Consider the following 18,988-nt stretch of genomic DNA (forward strand, 5'->3'; position numbering starts at 1 on the left):
TGAAATGATGAATGGATGATTCTTACATACATGTACAGTTGGTTTCATGTCAAATACAACATCAAATTGTAAAATGTGGCGAAAATTTCATAATTAAGATGCACTTGTAAAATTCATTTACTCCTTCATAGCAAATATTCCTGGAGATTTTGCAACAACTCCGCGTACCACTTGTATGTTTTTCCCTCTTAAATTTTTTTATTAATATATGTCGGATGGTTGTTCAAGAACTCAAAAGAAAACGAAACATATGAAGCATTATTCAATCTGTTAAAAAACTGTTTAAATTGATCGATTTGATTTTTTTCTTCGTAAGATTCAGTGGCAAATATCACATGCATGTTCTAGACATGAACCAATAAACAATGTTTACAATATGTATAATCTGCAAAAGTACGAGTCGACCAGGACGATACGACTAGTTATATTTCTACTTGGAAATGAGGGCAGGTTGGATGAAAACAGAAATTTTACCATGGAAAATACCAGCTACCGGAATATTAAATGAGTTGTTGTAAGTGTTGTTTACATTCAGAGAGCGTGCCTAACTCTCAACATGATACATCGATTTTACTTCGTTCTGATTGCACATTGCTACGAATTTATATATCCCACTCAACAATAGCGGAGGTCTCACTTTGGTAAGGTTTTTACTACAGGTCAGAAAAAGACCAATGTGGCTATATTTCTAGGTTACTCTTTCGGTTCGGTTCCGATCAAAGAACAGAAAACAGCCGAAGGCCAGTAACTAATGAGTCTTTAACACAGCTAGAAAATCTAGTAACCGGAGGCGGACTTCAGCTGGCCCCTTAAAACAGTGTATACTAGTTCAGAAAAAATGGACGACACACATAACTCAAAATAAAAAAAAACCCTAAAATTATAAAAACAAACAAGACTAAGAAAACCAGAGGTCCATGACTCGAGAGGGGCACAGTAATGCAAAAACTACTCAATCAGGTGTTTATAAAAAAAATCCTTACATTTAGTGGAATGATTTATTCTTAAACACTAAACTGACTGAACAGATGAATAGAAAATTCTAAATCATGTAAAAAAAACACCAGATATCATTATGTATTTTATCATAATAATACTGTGTGAACAAACGGTCATTGTCATTTACTAGACGTATTAGAAAGTACGTTTTACACTCAAACATGTATATTGAATAATCCACCTCCGTGTGCTAGTGCTTACAACATATATATTGAGTGCAAGTAGTCCTGGACATATCGGTCTGGACAAAGCAAGATTTTAAATTTTGGTATTTGCGCTTCCTCCGCATGGCACAGAGCTTAAAGGATTTATGAAGAACTAGTATGATTGGATAAATTCAACATTAGTATGATTGGATAAATTCAACATTAGTATGATTGGATAAATTCAACATAGGCAGTCAAATACGCATAAAATAAAGTTTACAATGTAAGTAGGTTCACAAAAATAATAAAAGAAACACATTGACTAGTTACATTTTGTACGATAGTCTTGGAGATGTTCTGAATGTTGTTCTTTTACTAAAATCGTTAAAAATGTTTCAGATGAATAAGCAAATTTAGACGAATTCCAAACGAACAATTAATGATTCAGCCATGCAGTATACAACTACTTACCGATTGATCTTTCGTTTGGACGTTTTTCTGCAATCAAACAATATGATTAATAGTCAATTCAAGGAAAGTTTCCGACATTGATATCATTAATAATCATATTTTATTCAGAAAAATAAATCACGAGTACAGGAAGTAAATATTTGAGACATTCAAGGCTCCTTAATTGTTAAACACGCACAGAGAATGTACGGTCAATTACATTTTAAAGGTGTTCAAAACAATAGATATAATTTGAATATTATTATTGTCTGATAAACAAAATCCTGCAAGCTATATGTCAGCAGTCATTAGAACTATTGGCTTATTCTCCAACTACAACAAGATATTAAAAAGAAATAAACAGAAATATAGGTTCACTGCGTCTCATAGTCATCCGTGTTTTAGATCATTGCATATTGTTTTTATTGTTACAAAATCAATATTTAATAAATATTATTTTTGTGTTATTTTTTAATGTATGCGCCAACGTCAAAAGCGATGTCTGCCTGTTAATAACGCCAAAATGATTGTCAGAAAGGTCAACAAATTCTGCCTGACATTTTTTGGATTCTGTTTTAAACCTTCTGATTTTGCATTTGTTCAACCCATTAATTGGTTTTGGCAATTATGCTGTTGGAATTTGAGGGCTTTACAGGTTTTCCTTCGGTCAATTATTTGGCAATGCAGTTCATTGGAAACATTTATGGCATGAATCTGTACTAAATGGGACTCGGCAATTTGGTTAGCAATTGACGTTGCGGCCGTAAACATGATTGGCAAATGACGTTGCATAATCAAATTCTGTTGATGTTTCGTTGTCACTACACGTTGATCTGTTCATTGATGGCCAGCAACAAATCTTGTCTACTTGTATCGTTGTCGGAAGGACAGTAGAACAAGTTTCTGAAGTCATACGATATGGTTGCAGCACATTTATGTTTTCATGTTTGCAGTATTCTTAAGGGTTAATTCAGTTCTTTGTTTGTTTTATTTCTCAGACTTGGCAAAATGGAGATGCAACATTTAGAAAAAAAGTAAGTCAGGCAAAGGATTGAAAGAACTGTTTCACAAAGCAAAAAACTGAAACAATCTTTCATGGGACCAAAATTTCGCTTTAAGAAATTCGTGCGACTTCAAAAATTCGGTATGTTCAATAACCACAGGTTAGTCAGATTTTGATTTTTTGTAAGAAGAAAGAAGCATGATAAGCATGAAAAGTAGTTGTAAGAGAATCAAAAAAGATTTGGTAAAAAAAATCAACAAAATGAGTGTTGCGTTTCTAAAGTCGTTCAGTATAGTTGTTAGTGGCTTTGAACTATCTGTCAGTTACAGCGAGTACTCTCAGATCTGTACTTAGTGTCTTTTTGTTGTTGGGATATACAGATAACCGACCACGTCCACTCTGTGTAGTATTTCCATTTGTATCCATCTTATGAGTTAAGCCCTTTTCAACTTATAGTTCGTTGTTACGTTGTACTAGTACACCACTGTTCCAGGTAAGAGAGAGGGTTGAGATTCCGCTAACATGCTTAACCCCTCCACATTTTGTATGTATGTACCTGTCCCAAGTCAGGAGCCTGTAACTCGGTGGTTGTCATTTGTTGATTTGTTACATATTTGTTTTTCGTTCATTTTTTGTACATGAATTAGACCATTAGTTTTCTCGTTTGAATTATTTTACATTTGTCATCTCGGGGCCTTTTATAGTTGATTATGTAGTATTGACTTTGCTCGTTGTTAAAGGCCGTACGGTGACCTATATGTGTTCATTGCTGTGTCATTTGGTCTTTTGTGGAGAGTTGTCTCATTTGCAATCATAATTTATTTATCTTTTTTTTTATTTACTGGAACAAAAGTAGTTATCTTACCACATACTGGGATGTCACAATACTCGAATGGTACATTCTCGTCTGTAGTGAAACACCATGGTCCTCCAGGAAACAAGTGTGGATTACGACAATAGTTATTATCTCCTAACCATGTTTTATCGTGTGTATGAGGAATTTGTAAAGACCATTTCTGACAAATTCGCCCGCTTTTGGTAGTATTTATTGTCCCGCTATATACACTGTTCATTCCATCAGTTATACAATCTGCACCTGTAGAACCACAAAGATGTTGTTTAAAGATTTTATATTATTGATAGCTTCGAATACATACAATAATTGTATAGGATAACAAAAAGTAAAATCACAAAAATGATGAACTCCGAGGAAAATTCAAATCGGAAAGTCTCTAATTTAATGTCAAAATCAAAAGTGCAAACACATCAAACGATTGGATAACCTGGCTTGGTAAAGGCATTTTCTTATGTAGAAAATGGGGGTTTATATATCTAGCTAAATCTGTCATTTGCATGACAGTCACATCAAATTCTACCATATAGACAACTTTGTGTGAACAAAACAAATAGAAACAATAGATACAAATGTTAAAAACAGGGGTAGGCAGTCAACATTGTTCTATAACATATAAGACAACAATACAAAAAACAATATAAAAGCACAATCACATAAAGACGGTATGCACAAGCACAGATCCAAGTCAAATTTATCAAAGAAACACGAAAAGGCATACACAGACAAAGCACACTAGCAAAAAATGAAAGAAAGACAAGAATACAAAAATTATCATAGAACAATCAAAACACAATGACGGGATAAATAAGTACCGAGTCACTTCCAAAATACGGTGACATATGTTGATAATGCCTGTATCTTTGGTTTCATGTGGACAGTTGTTTCATTTGCCATCATACCACATCTTCTTTTTTATATGTACAATATGAAATAATATGACCAAACAAGGCGTAAAGTTACATCGACAGGTCCAATGTACGTTACTGGGACTTTGTCCAGTTGATATGAACATTGGGGACGGCCATTTGTTTTTAAGGGGGAAAAGAGGCAATGGGATTTTTCTACGGATTTATAATTTTATTTCTTTTTGCCGCGCGAACATTTATTTTCTCTTTCGTATACATTTACATTAATCATTTTCAAAATACTCCTGGCCCCTAAAATCAAAGGATTTTTTCTATCACATCTTTTCTGCTCGAGTTGTGTTTTTGTCCTCGCCATTCTTTTTAAAATAGTATCGCACTTCACTTGTACGAAGAAATAGGGACGTTTACTCGCTGTACCCATGCCAATAAGTAAGCAGATTCACCCACAAACGTAATACTTGGTGAATTGTCTATTTATTGACAAAAACAGTAAAATGCAATATGATATTTTTGAAACAAAAGATGATAAATGTGATGAAAAAACACTGGACAACGCTTTCCGGAATCTGAAAATACCTAGCGAAAATTCTATACATCAACCAAGTTAAGATTCTGCTAACAATCATCAACTACGTTCTTCTAAGAATTAGATAAAGTTAAAGAAGAAAATGGCAATCAATTCAATATGGACGTGTTTTATTCTAGAACTGTTAATAGTTTAGTTTAAACATATTTTATTTGCTGAATTAAAGCAAAATGGATTAGACACAAGTAAAATTCATACTTATGAAGTCTTCTCCATTATACAATATAAAATTACAATAATAGTATAATATAATGGGCATGCATATAAAACAAACAGTTTATACAATATAATACTAGCTTTCATAAGTAAAGAGGAGAGAAAATAAAAAGAGAAAAGGAAAGTTTGAAAAATCGTATAATTCTGTGACGATGACTTGTGAATTGATGACAACGATGACGTTCCGTGTAAGTAATAATAACGCTCTATCAAGGCATTAGAAATCTGTTTGACTTTTTTAAGAAATTTTGAACATTTTTGAAAATTTGAATATTTTGTTCGTTCGAAAGTTCCAAGTGTCCGCAAATTAATCGTTTTATATCTAAAACTGTTAGATTAACTGTTAATACTATCTGTATCTTGTACCAAGTCAGAAATATGACAGCTGTTGCTGAATTGTCCATTCGTTTGATGCGTTTTATAATTTGATTTTGCCATTTGATTAGGGACTTTCAGATTTAAGTTTTCCTCGGAGTTCAGAATTTTTGTAATTTTACTTTCTTTTTGTAAATTGTAGCACACACAATTGACCAGTTCAGTAAACTAATTAAAAATTCTTAAAAATTATGCATTTCATAATGAAACATATATCTACTGAAAGATAGGAGTTTCCTGATTTTTTTTCAAACGTTTAACAGTTTTTTTTTGTTAAGATTTGAAAGGGATAAATACACAGCCTTTCGGCGTTACATTTTTATGTCATTTGTCTATTGTTGCCGTCAAACTAAACTCGTTTTTACTTAGTTCTGAGAAATGATGCCGAGCGGTTTTATACTGTATTCAACAGTGGCAGATCCAGGAGAAGGGGGAGCGTCCGGGGGTTGAATCCCCCTTTTTTGGACGTTCAATTGATTCGAATAGAGATATATGTTAGAACCCCACTTTTTCCTGGGTTCCGCCACCCTAAAAAATGGCTGGATCCGCCCCAGCTGTGTAAACGGACTATGCGTAGTTACATCTATTAACGGTCTGTTTACGAACTTTACAGACGGGTTTGATCGAGAATGGTGCTCAACGGTATGCCATGAACGGAACTGATGTACTTTGAACGTATACAAGATGTCCTACAACGTTTTGACTACATGAAAAAAGTGTCCTCACGAGATGAAAGTGTAGTTTTACCCGATCTGAAATAAAGTAAATGGGCTGCAGACGGTGTAAAGTCGATATTGGCGTTAAGACAAAGGGCTCAGAAATAACTACTCAATATAGGATCGCATTATGATCCATTTTATAAATCTGGTCAGAGCTATAAGTTCTATATAGGCCACATCCACTCCAATTTTTTTACGGACTGGTTTGGACGTTTTGAGTGTGACTGAAGCTAAAGTAACAATCGAGACATATGACATATTATGCATTTGCTCTCTGATTGCACTGATCTGCTGAACTGAACTACGTTAGCAAATTAATGTAACAGTTAGCTTTTTCAAAGCTGATACCTGCACTCATGTTTTGAAAGATAGATGCAGAAAAATTAATAATAATTTTCTCTGTCACTTCATCAGTTTCATTAATAAAGGATGCAAAATACGATTGCATTCGTTGGCGGAATAAACGAAAATCGATCATTTCGCAATTTATGCTTCCCTTAGGATCATATATACATGTATTTAAGGATTGTTGTATTTTGTTGTTGTTGCAAACGCCTATTCGTCCAATTGTTTGATCTCTAAAAATCAACATATATGCTACAGATGAACTTTGATTTAATAGTATTTGAATAACCTGGTCATTAGTTAACTAACTACTGTAATTCCTTCTGGACATTCCGAGTTTGAAATCTATAACTTTATTTTGTTAGTTGCTTCTTATTTGCTTATAATAACACTTTCACGCGTTATAGCTGTATTTTTTTTTAATTTGTTTTGAATATGACCAAATTGTACGATTAGTCGACAAAACAAAAAAAAAACAGATATGAAAAATAAAATTGCTAGAAAATAGTCAAATGTACCACAGGCACTATATAGTGCCTGTGAAATGTACTAAGTGTAGAAATATTCAAGAAATTTGAAAGAAATCCATATTATAATATGTCTAAATGAAGCTAGACAATATATATCATTTGTATACTTCATTAAAGCTTCCAAATTTTGAATGCTTAGAATATAAATGTAAACAAATATAATTATGTTTTACTTTATAGTTTGTAGATTTAACTGAAACTGATATCCCAAGTGTATCATGCACAATTGACCGTAAACAGCTCTTTTGTTATTCTATTTAGATACTTTGATTACATTCCTCCCCATATATTTGTACATCTTTTGCTTTTAAAATTATTTGATACGGACCCTTTTATGAAGTTAGAGTAACTTAAATAACATATATATTCGATAATTATAGCAAATATGATATGTTTGAGTTTCATTTGATTTGATTTAAATAGGTCAATGTCCTATAACATTGTAACCCTGATGGTTTATCGGTCCAGTTATGATATCTTATCTGTTGCTATGATCTCTAACATGGTTTGGTTATTAACGTATTATTATAATTTCTTTTTTTGTGTGCAAGAAATAAGGTTGAATCTTTATATACTGTCAAAATTACGAATACTTTCTGTCCTCAATTTTAGTTATTCATAAAAAAACCGTGAATTCACAATTTTAAAAACGGTAGGGCTAATTCCTTCTGTGATTATTTTACGCACACAGTCAAAATATTATATATCAAAATTCTTATATCAAAGAATCTGTATCATATGCTATTTTTTTTTTTACGGTGACCTATATATAGTTGTTAATGTCTGTGTCATTTAGGTCTTTTGTGGATAGTTGTCTCATTGGCAATCATACCACATCTTCTTTTTTTTATTACACATTTTAATAAGTTCAAAGTATATCTTAGCGCTACATCTCTTTGGTCATAATGACATTTTGATGTATGTATTGTGTGCAAACGTAACATTTGCCTCGAATGACGAAACAACAGTTATCCTGCAATCGACCTTTCTACTACATATAATATACAAATACAGGTACACAGATAACACGATAAACGTACATGTTTACTAGACGTTAATAGCCTCTTGGTATTCTCCTGATGTTGCGAGCGAAAGGCTATTATATGTCAAATTACTATTTACATGTACATGTACATCATGATGGTTAAATTTTGGGATCATTTTTGCGGTCCGTGTATAAGTTATTTCGATATCATCCAAAAACAAATTCAACGATTGGGATGGGAAACAAAATGAACAAAATGAATTCCACAGGATTAAGACAACAACTATTTAGTATATCAGCTGTATTTGAGCTATTTCTCTTGTTTTGAGCCGATATTTAAAGACAAAACAGTTATTGTCTTTATATCTTCCTCCAAACATATTTTAGTGTCCGGTTTCTAATGTCGTTTCTATAAATATTTGGGATAAACTATCAAAATTTTCAAAAGTTGTCAAATAAGTGTTAAGGTCGATCTGCAGGCCTTTCTGATTCAATCATCTTTTTTTTCAAAAATAAGGCATAATTTAGTAAATTGAAAGAAGTTGATTATTCCATGGAGATGAGATATTGTGAAATTCAAAACATTATAAAACTTTTAATTGACCCTTGTGTAAAATTTTAAATTTCATTTAGGTTAAAATGGCCTGTAATACCTCGATATCAAAACACTTTATAATGAACTTAGTATAGTCATTGAGACTTAAAAAAATAATAAGCAGAATTATAAAAAAGGTAATAGTATATGTTTTTTTGTATTTCTATTTCATTCGATGTATATTATCCAATACGTCCATTCTCAATAAGAAACACAAATGTGCACTTGGAAAATCAGGACAATAAACAAATAAAAAATATTTTATGTATCAAAATGTTCTCGATCGGACGTCCGGCAGATAATATAGTTATCTATGCAACTGTAACATCAATAATGCAAAAAGTCAGTATAATAATGAATTGCTTACCTTTAAAGTCTTCTAGTGGCATAATGAAAGATAAACAAGATCTAAAAAACATAGATGAAATAAAAATATTGGTGATGATAGACATGGTGTAATCAGCTATCTACTGTAATCCTCATCAACACTAATAATTGGTGCATCTTGACACTGACAGTATAAGATCTAATATAATTCCAGAATAATACAAAATCACGTGGGTATTTAATTATTAATTTCAACACGAAATTATAGGCAATTTAACGGTACATAATAGACTACATCATTATCCAGTAAAACTACTGGGACATATTTATAATCGTTTCAATTGAGATTATAAGCCCATTAAATTTGATTCAATTCGAATTATTATGTTTAGAATATATTCTGAAAAAGCGAAGAGTTTTTATATCTTTACAACTTATGTCCACACGGAAATCAAAAAAAATTCTATGAAACCATTGTGTTAAAGATAAAAGGCTTTGACCATGATGAAAATTTAAAATGCCATAAGAAAGCTATAAACTGTATATAAACGATCGGCCGTTCACTGTTGCATTCAAATCACTACATCTATATTGACTGAGTAGCTTGATTGCAGTTTTGTTGTTTACGTTTGCTTTGCGTCATTTGGCAAATGTTTCATGAAAAATAAAAGAAAAAAAATGAGGAGGGGAATACTTAAATTAATTTGTTAAAACAAATTGAAAAATAAAAAAAAAGTTCTGATAAAAAAATACAAAAATGTCACAAGGCAGGTTTCGTAAAATTGGACGAAGGGCGATGAATATGCAGTGATAAAAGATGGTATGATTTGTGAGTAATGAAATTTTGTATTGAAAAAAGGCGCATACGGACCACTTAAAAAGGTTGTTGCCAGTCCCCTTTTACATGTTTACGCACAGAGAGCGTGGCATCTTGCATTCGTGGACTTAAAGTCGCTTTATATACGTACAGTTGTACCTGGCAGATACATTTTGTATCCAAAACAACCATGAATAACCTCTTGAGTATAAGGGATTAACGTCCAGGTGGGCATTGCCCTTTTCTCAACAAATATTCCATTGCAATATAGCTGAACATCAAATGTCGCCATAATTTGACTAAATAAAGAAAAGGTCAACTTATATCAGCTAGATATCGGGCCGGGATGCCAGGCTAACGATAATTATGTTTACTTATTAAGTTTAAATGGACAGTAGACGAAACGAGAGACTCGGTTTTGTTAAGAATGTATCAGCATTTACGGGTTCTTCATCGTCTTTAATTACCATTACGACATATGCATTTATTGAATTACATGTACCTATGGACGTTTCTCTTAAAGTTTATATGATAATATTATTGTCACAAATTAGAAGATGATAATATGTATCAGTTATTTATTATATCCACGGTAGGTATAGTGTCAGGCTAGGATCGTGGATTTTCGAGTGATTTGGTCCATTTTTTTAGTGTAATTCGGGCTTTTTCGAGTGATACAACATGCGATATTAAGTTCTATTAACGGATATTTCGTAATTATAACATTTCTTAACATTACTACACAGCTTCTATTGAATACTGTATATGTTTTGATCAACAAAGAAGCTCAATTTCCTTGTATTCAATTAAAAACAAATATCTGTGTTAATGTTATTGTCCGGGTTTTTTCGAGAGCAACTGTGAAATCGTCCGGGTTTTTAGACAAATAGTCCGGGTTTTTTACAGAAAATTTGAAGGTATTTTAGACTTTATAAAATGACTTTTTTCTAGTTTATGACTGTAATTAAGTGAAGGACAATATATCATATATTCTCAATAAGTCATCAAGAACACATCAAAATGAATCTTTTTTTCAATTTAATGCAAATATTCTGTTTGGAGAGCGTTATACAACTATTTTCCATTGTTCATTTAGAAATAACTTGATAAATGAACGATGAAATGAACAGTTCATTAGCCTAACTATGATCCTTTAGGAATGATAGACGAATACAAAATATGTATACTATATGCTATCACCAGATAGATTGGCCAGTGTTTCGAACGACACCAGAAACAACATTGTAATACCTCGAGTAATATTCATATTTTCCACTTTTTAGACACTTTTCTTTGATTGGAAGGAAGTTATCATGTGTTAAGTTGCTGTATGATCAATTATTATATTTGCATAATAAGACTCCTCCTCACAGATGTAGCATTTAGCCATGTTCGGTTTCCAATTCTTAAACAATAAAACAAATAATACAAGATACAAGAAAAACAGATAATAAAATATCTTAGATGTATACTCTTTTAAGAACAAACATACATCTCATCTTATACAATATATGTACATGTATGTACGTCTGAATTCGAATTGTCTAGTATGCTTATGAGTATTAGGACCGCACGCGTATGGTCGGACCATATGATAGATATGGGAAGATGTAGTCTGAATGCCAATGAGACAACTCTCAATCCGAATAACAATTTATAAAAGTAAACCATTATAGGTCAAGGTATGGCCTTCAACACCGACCAACATGCTATAAAGGGCCCCAAAACAATTAGTTCAAAACCATTCAAACGGGACAACTAACGGTTTCGGGGTGGGGTGAGTTAGGAAAAAAGGAAAATTTGTATGTAACTTGGCGTAAAAAGTAATAAAGTGGCGAAAAATATATTGTTTTGGCGAAGAAAAAAACATGCCCGATTGGGGAAACCCAATTTGGGACCATATATATATATGTATACTTTAGGTCCTTGTTTGATTGTTTTTATATTCATAGACAAGTAAAATAGATAAAAAAAAAAAAGGCATCTCTTTCTCTGGAGATAGAAAACTTCACTTCATATTTTTACTTTTTGAATTATATTGAAAACACTTTGCAACTTCCACTTTAAAGCTTCCACTGCAATTTAAGAATTGCATGCTTTGGGTCAGTTTATTTTGTCATCTTACCATGTAAATAAGTACATGTATAAAAAGAAAATGCAGCTTTATATCAATAAACATACTTACACCAGCAGCTACAATCTTTTCATTCTGGAGTCAATGTTCTTTTGAAATCACATATTTAATACGTAAATGAGCTACACCTTGTCAGCCAAAACATATATCAACAGAATTATTACAGGATTACTCAAGTTGTAAATATGTGCTAAATTGGATAGTGTATAGAAATGTATATGCTATGAAACTAAGAGCTTGGGGCAAGCCACTCGCTCTAAACTTCATAATATATACCTTTCTATACACTAACCGACACATACATAGTGAATTCCTATGAGGTAAGGGTTATCATGCATATTTAAACCAATCAAGTTGACCATGCCATGTACTCTTTTTTCATTGAACAATGAGTAAATGAATTCACACGGCAATTGTATTATAGGTTAGACAATGCTTGGTCATGTTTTATGGAGATTTAAGCCCAAGGCGAAGCCGAGGGCTTTAATCTTCATAAAACATTACCAAGTATTTAATTTGTCTGACCAATTTAGAACATATTCACACTTTCGATACACCATACAAAACTATCCTTTCCCATTGTAATATTCAAACCTAAATACAAGTTCACTTTTTATAATGAACTAAATACAAAACATATCAAGTAATGATCATTTCAATGGGTGAAATGAAAAAGCACTGGCATAGTATGTGAAGGATAGATTGTTTAGCTTCTGCTAAAGGTAAAATTTAATACTTATATATTTTTAGATTTTGTTTATTTTAAAAAGCAACACAATTTTAGATAAACCCCTTTTTGAAATTTGATTTTTTTTATAAATATAAAACTCTCTGTATGGATATTTAAATTCAGACCATTCAACATTAAATTCTTAACTTTTATTGATAAATTTGAATGTATTGTGTTTCTCCCAAAACAAGCCTTTGTTTTATATATCAGTAGTCTGGCATTGTGTTTTTTTTTTTTTTAAAGAAAAAGAAAATAATTCCCTCAAATGTAAGGTATATAAATTAAATAAATAGCATTTTTATCCTTACCAATTTTTTGTGTGTGTACTCTATATTATGCATGAAAATTGGCAAAATTCAAAATGTTTTTATTTTAATCTTTGCTCTTTCATCTTTAATCAGTAGGATATTTTTTCAAGGAAAAGTGCCTTAGGGGGATTGTACACTTCGTTAGTGCAGCTAATTTTAAAAGAGTTCACTTTCATAATTAACTGACAATGAAAAGTCATTCATGTATAGCATTTCATAGTGCATGGAAAGCCATGTACTATGAAAATTAGGGGGCACAACACTGACTTTTAATTGGACGAGAAGGGGTGTGTATGTTCTAAGGTGTCAATTTGTACACCACATTAGAAACTATCGATTTTTCGGTTCATACAAATGGGTTAAATGTGTTTACTTGGCAAGCGTACAAAAATGTACATGCAAACATTTAAAATTTGATGTGTTTTGAGAGTTGTATTTTTATGGGATATGCATGAATAGTTTCATTTTCATTTATTTTTCTTTTGCTCTGAAAAAACATTTTAAAATATCTCAATGCGTGATAATTGAAAATTCAATTAGAGCACTGAAAAAAGTTTTATGAATTTAATCCCAGGTGTAAACGAACTTGAAGCTATCTCAAACATATAACGTTTTGTTACACATAAATTCATTGAAACTACATTAATATGGACGTTTCTCGTACAGTTTATGTTGTCACAAATTAGAAGATGATAGTATGTGTCAGTTATTCAATATACCTTTTAACAGAAAAAGATTGTTTACAGGTTTAAGTCCATTTAACATAACTAGGAAAATATTTTCACCAAAGATTTGAAAATCCTGTTAAAACATCATGTGAATCTTTATTATATTAATGCATTTCCGATTTGATTATAGTGATACAAATTTGAATGAAAGTTTTAAAGCGGTATATCTTAAATATTTGACTGAGACATAACAAATTACATTGTATATAGGAATTGAAGTTAGAAGAACATGAAGAGTAACTCGCAAAATTTACATCGCCTTTATTTTCACAGCAACACATTTGCAGTAATGCGCCTCCCATTTTATATATAAACAATTTTGTTTTATGCAACTTTTGATGTTGGATAGACACACTATTTTCCGTAAACAAATAAAAACCACGTGAGATTTGAAGCAATTTGTAAAAATAGTGATAGGATAAAAAAAAAGGGGGGGGGGAAATCAAAATCAGACAGTGGAGAGAACACATATTACCACATGCACTTTCGAACATGAAAAATGACGATATAAACAATTAACACAAAATTACTAAAACGCAGAGTTTGAGCATAATGAGCCCCACATAAAATATAGAACGAGGTCAATTGCTCCAGAAGAGTACATGTACATTGTATGTTGTTTCAAATGCTTCACGAGTGGCTTCCGTCGTTTTTAGTTGCTCAAGGTAGGTAAAGCCTACTGATAATTTCATTTGCTGATGTAAAAAAAAGAGATTTCCTAGAATTGCCAATGAGAAAACTCTCCACCAGACATCAAATGCATAGAAGTTGCATAGAAATGCAAGGCTCCGTGTTGAAGGCCGTACTTTAACCTATAATGGTTTAATTTTTAAATTGTTATTTGGATGGAGAGTTGTCTCATTGGCACTCACACCACATCTTCCTATATCAAGTTAATATGTTCGCGGATAAACATTTTTGCGGGCGCATAATCCTTCCCATAACCTTGAATTGGACAGTGAAATTATAGTACAACAAAAGAACTAATTCCGTTAAAAAGTCCTTAACTTATCAGGTCAATAATACAAAAAAAAAAGCATCTAAAACACAGAGCGGACGTGACAGGGTATTAATTTTATACACCCCCTCAAACAAAAAACCCACTATAAGCACAAGTCATACCTGAGAGTTCTCGCAATTCAATGAAGCTTGTTTAAAGTTCAAAGAGTATTTAAGCAAATAAATGTCGGAATTAAAAGAAACGGACAAATTTGTCACAACGGTAAGTGTAACATATAATATATATGTTTTAAATAATTAATAATTATTACCCGTAGTCCTTCGAGGCACATATATACATGTAAAATAACGGTCAACTTAAAACGGATTGCAGCCGTAAAACTTCCGCGCGGCTGACTTTAATATAAAGCCGTGATATTGCATTTTACACCGCTAATTTGCTTTTTTACTTGCAGAAAACTGTATACGAAACAGAAAGTTTAAGACGGCTTCTGCAGATCTGTTAAAGCGGAATTCCTGGCTATATCGAACACTCTCTAGTTGTATTTTAAATTATGAATAAATCAAATAGATACTGTAATAAACTACCCGAGAATCTGACTATAAATAGATCATTATTTTTATGTGTGAATACTCGCGATTTAAAGTATAATAATTGCTCCAGTTCGCCCATCCATATCATACAGACGAACGTAACGTCGTTAATTCATTTTCTAGGATCGGATATAAATGTAAATTGTGTCACTAAATGATTACAGCATCATGGTCGTTATGCCTGAACATTATCAAATAAAATGTTTACCCTGCAGACTAAATTAATAGTTAATGATTTTTCAACTTAAAAGTTAAACATTTACAAATGTAAGCACATATTGTTTAGTGATAACAATCGTAGCTAACAAAATCATTAGTGACTTTATAGTCGCTGCAAGGATTTTCGTAACAAAAGAACAAAAGTTTGAAATATAATAATGAAGTCAAACGTTGTTATTAGATGCGTTCTTGCATTCATATGTAAACTATTGGAAAATGGGATATTATTTCAATCACAAAAGAATTTGTATTATTTTATCTAAAATGTCAATATGAATATTTGTAATTGATTAAGTTGATTAATAAATAATTAGTCACAACGTTATTATTTCTAATTAATTAGTTTAATGTTTAGATATTTCTCAAATATTTTAAAATGGTCTGTTAAATATTTGTTGAATGAGCCTATTTAATGGAATCATTTTAAAGTATAGATACTTTTTGTTGTTATTGTATAATTGACTTACAGCAAAAAAATCGATTTCGAAAGCACTATTATGAAAGTGACCGAATTGGTAATATTGCGTGTAGGCGGACACACTTACAAGGTTTCTTTTGTTATCTATCCGGACACCCGATTCGCACTTCTTTTAAACTGAGTTTTACTGTACGTACATTTGTATGAAGTATGTTTTTTCTCATAATGGAATTATGTATCCGCTGAGCTTCTGTTTCCCAGGGCCATCATCCGATATATTTTGGAAGCAATAATATTAATAAGGATATTATGTTGAAATATAAGAAAAATTAAATTACAAGGAATAACAATAAGGTGGAAATAAGCAATAAGGAATGGACTATAATGTGGAAATAGGGAATAAGGAATGGACAATAAGGTTTAATAATATTGTATACATGTACTACGGACTTGTCAATAATGGTTTCGGCAGTCCAATTCTTTGTCAAGCTGTGGCCGTACAATTTTGTACTGTTGCCAAATAAAATATTTCTTACTTTATATTTGTATGTCATTTGGCCAAACGTTGTTTCAGATAAATTCATTTATATGTTTTGGAGTTTAGTATGGTCTCCATTATCACTGAACTAGTACTTATTTTTTTTAAGAGGCCAGCTGAAGAACACCTTCGGATGCGGGATTTTTTCGCTATGTTAAAGAGCCATTGCTTGCCTTTGTTTTTTTTTTACTCTTTGGTCATGTTGTTTTCTGTATGACACATTCCCAATTTTGTTCTCATTTTTAAATTTCTATTTAATCTGTAATACAATTACAGAACGGATACCAGTATTGCTTTCTCATACCAGTAAGCAGTAAACGGTAGTCCCCTCGTGTATTGAACGAGTGTACACTATTGGCAGATATTCAAATAAAAGAGGGGCCCGCCCCACTATTGAATAGTAATTGTGGAAAAATTCTGAATATATTTAGAAAAGAATTATACCAGAAAAAAACCACGTGAAATATTAAGCTTTTCAAAATGTTTATTGTTGGAGATAGGCCTTTGATAAAGATCATTGACTACCCGCAGTTATAATGAATATAATTATCCAAAGCTTTATATGGCCTAATAACCTCTTTATGTACATTAGAAGAGGATTCCAAAACAAGTGATATACTTGTTTGAATTTAATAAAATGCAAGCTTATCCTGACAAATCCCAGTTGTCAGCTTTTGTCAAAAAGACTTTTGAGAAGAGCACATCAATGTATTGGCAAGCATACCACACCACCTTATGTTCATACAACACTCCCACATAAGAAATTTGTGAAACATATAAAGCCTTATTGGACTAAAGTCGTAGATCTATCACACAAAACAATGTTAAATAAACGCAGTTTATGGATACTAAACGGAAAAGTTCACAATAGAAGCGATCAGTTCTTTGCTGATTACAAATATGCAAAACGGACTTTCAGAAACGAAATGGATAAAGCTTACAACGAACATATTATGAACATTGCCAATAGAATGGAAGAGTCTATCGACAACGATCAAAGATATGTATGGTCGGTCTTAAAAAGCAGTCGTAAACAGAAAACTTTTTGTCGTGAGCTAAATTTAAATGGAATAACTCATACAAACGAAAGTGAAATATGCGAAGCATGGGCGGATCATTTCGAATCCATTTTTCAGTTTGATAGCAAGTTAACAAATTCAGCAAACATAAATTTGGTAAAACATGAAGTGAATAAAATACGACAAGCGCAAAAGGAAATGAAAGCTCCAATCAACCCATTTGAATTTGAGGAAATTTTCAACATTTGTAAAAGTTTATGTAACAACAAATCTACAGGTTTAGACAACGTTTCATATGAGCATATAAAATATGGTGGTAAAACATTGCAAAAACACTTATGCAATCTATTCAACCTTATAATACAAACACGTTATACTCCTCTAGATTGGAAAACAAGTGTAATTATACCGTTATTCAAAGGTGGAAATAAAAACAAAACTGATCCCAATTCGTACCGCGGTATATCGTTAACAAGTTGTATCGCCAAGATATTCGAAAAGTCTCTCTATCCTCGATTCGACTCTTTGCACATAAAGTTTCCACATCAATCTCAGATGGCATACCAAAAGGAATTATCAAGTATTCACGCTTCATTTAACTTACAAGAACCTATTCGTCATTATATTGAACGTAACAGTGATGTTATTGTTGTGCTGTTAGATAGCACGAAAGCTTTCGACACCGTATGGCATGACGCATTGTTATATAAACTGCATAAATATGGAGTTACCGGTGATTTATGGCTGCTCATAGATGAAGTATACAGTGACATGCGCAGTTCTGTACTATTCAATGGTAGGCTATCTCGTTGGTTTGAACTGAAACGAGGCGTTCGCCAAGGTGGCGTCTTATCAGCTCTGTTATATTTAGTATACATAAACGATCTTTTGTGCGACATAGAAGACTCTAAATTTGGATGCGTTCTTTTAGATATTAGTGTAAGCAGCTCTGTTCAAGCCGACGACATTGCGTTACTCTCAACAACAGAAAAAGGAATGCAACACCTTATTAACATTTGTCAGACATATAGCGAGAGATGGGCATTCAAGTTTTCTCCGACTAAAAGCAACGTCTTACATTATTCAAAGAAGAACAATAATGTTTCAAGCAATCTTACTTTATATGATGACATCATACCACTCGTGATGTCTGCCAAACATGTCGGTATTCTTCTGAACTGTAAATTTAGATCAATGGACCAGACATTGAATGCTTGTAGAGTGTTACGATCAACTGCTCTTTCAGTTCTTAATTCTGGGATTCATCCATCAATTTTAAACCCTTTGACGTGTTCCAGGATAATACTTCAAATATGTTACAGCAAAGCTCTATATGGTTGTGAGTTATGGAACAATTTGACTCAAACAGAACTTACGATGTTAGAAAGATCTCACAGATTTGTGTGTAAAATTATTCAAGGACTTCCGAAACGAACCCGTTCTGACAAGTGTACAAGTCTTTTAGGTTGGTTTTCAGTTGAAAGCATTATCAACAGATGTAAACTTTTATTTTTTGGTAGACTAT

The 18,988-nt window shown here is 32.2% G+C and overlaps 1 protein-coding gene across 1 annotated transcript in view; it reads right to left on the reverse strand.

Moving 5' to 3' along the window:
* The window catches only part of LOC134700423 (uncharacterized), a 56,740-nt gene extending 47,572 nt beyond the window's left edge, over nt 1-9,168 (reverse strand). Inside the window, exons 1-3 of the mRNA XM_063561818.1 lie at nt 9,039-9,168; nt 3,464-3,694; nt 1,617-1,643 (exon numbers count right to left, since the gene is read on the reverse strand). Of these exons, the coding sequence (XP_063417888.1) occupies nt 1,617-1,643; nt 3,464-3,694; nt 9,039-9,123 (343 nt within the window). The 5' untranslated portion in view covers nt 9,124-9,168. The remainder of the gene's footprint in view (nt 1-1,616; nt 1,644-3,463; nt 3,695-9,038) is intronic.
* Nucleotides 9,169-18,988: the final 9,820 nt, after the last annotated feature.

Source organism: Mytilus trossulus, unplaced genomic scaffold (genome assembly GCF_036588685.1).
Source record: "Mytilus trossulus isolate FHL-02 unplaced genomic scaffold, PNRI_Mtr1.1.1.hap1 h1tg000138l__unscaffolded, whole genome shotgun sequence".
Taxonomy (NCBI): Eukaryota; Metazoa; Mollusca; class Bivalvia; order Mytilida; family Mytilidae; genus Mytilus; species Mytilus trossulus.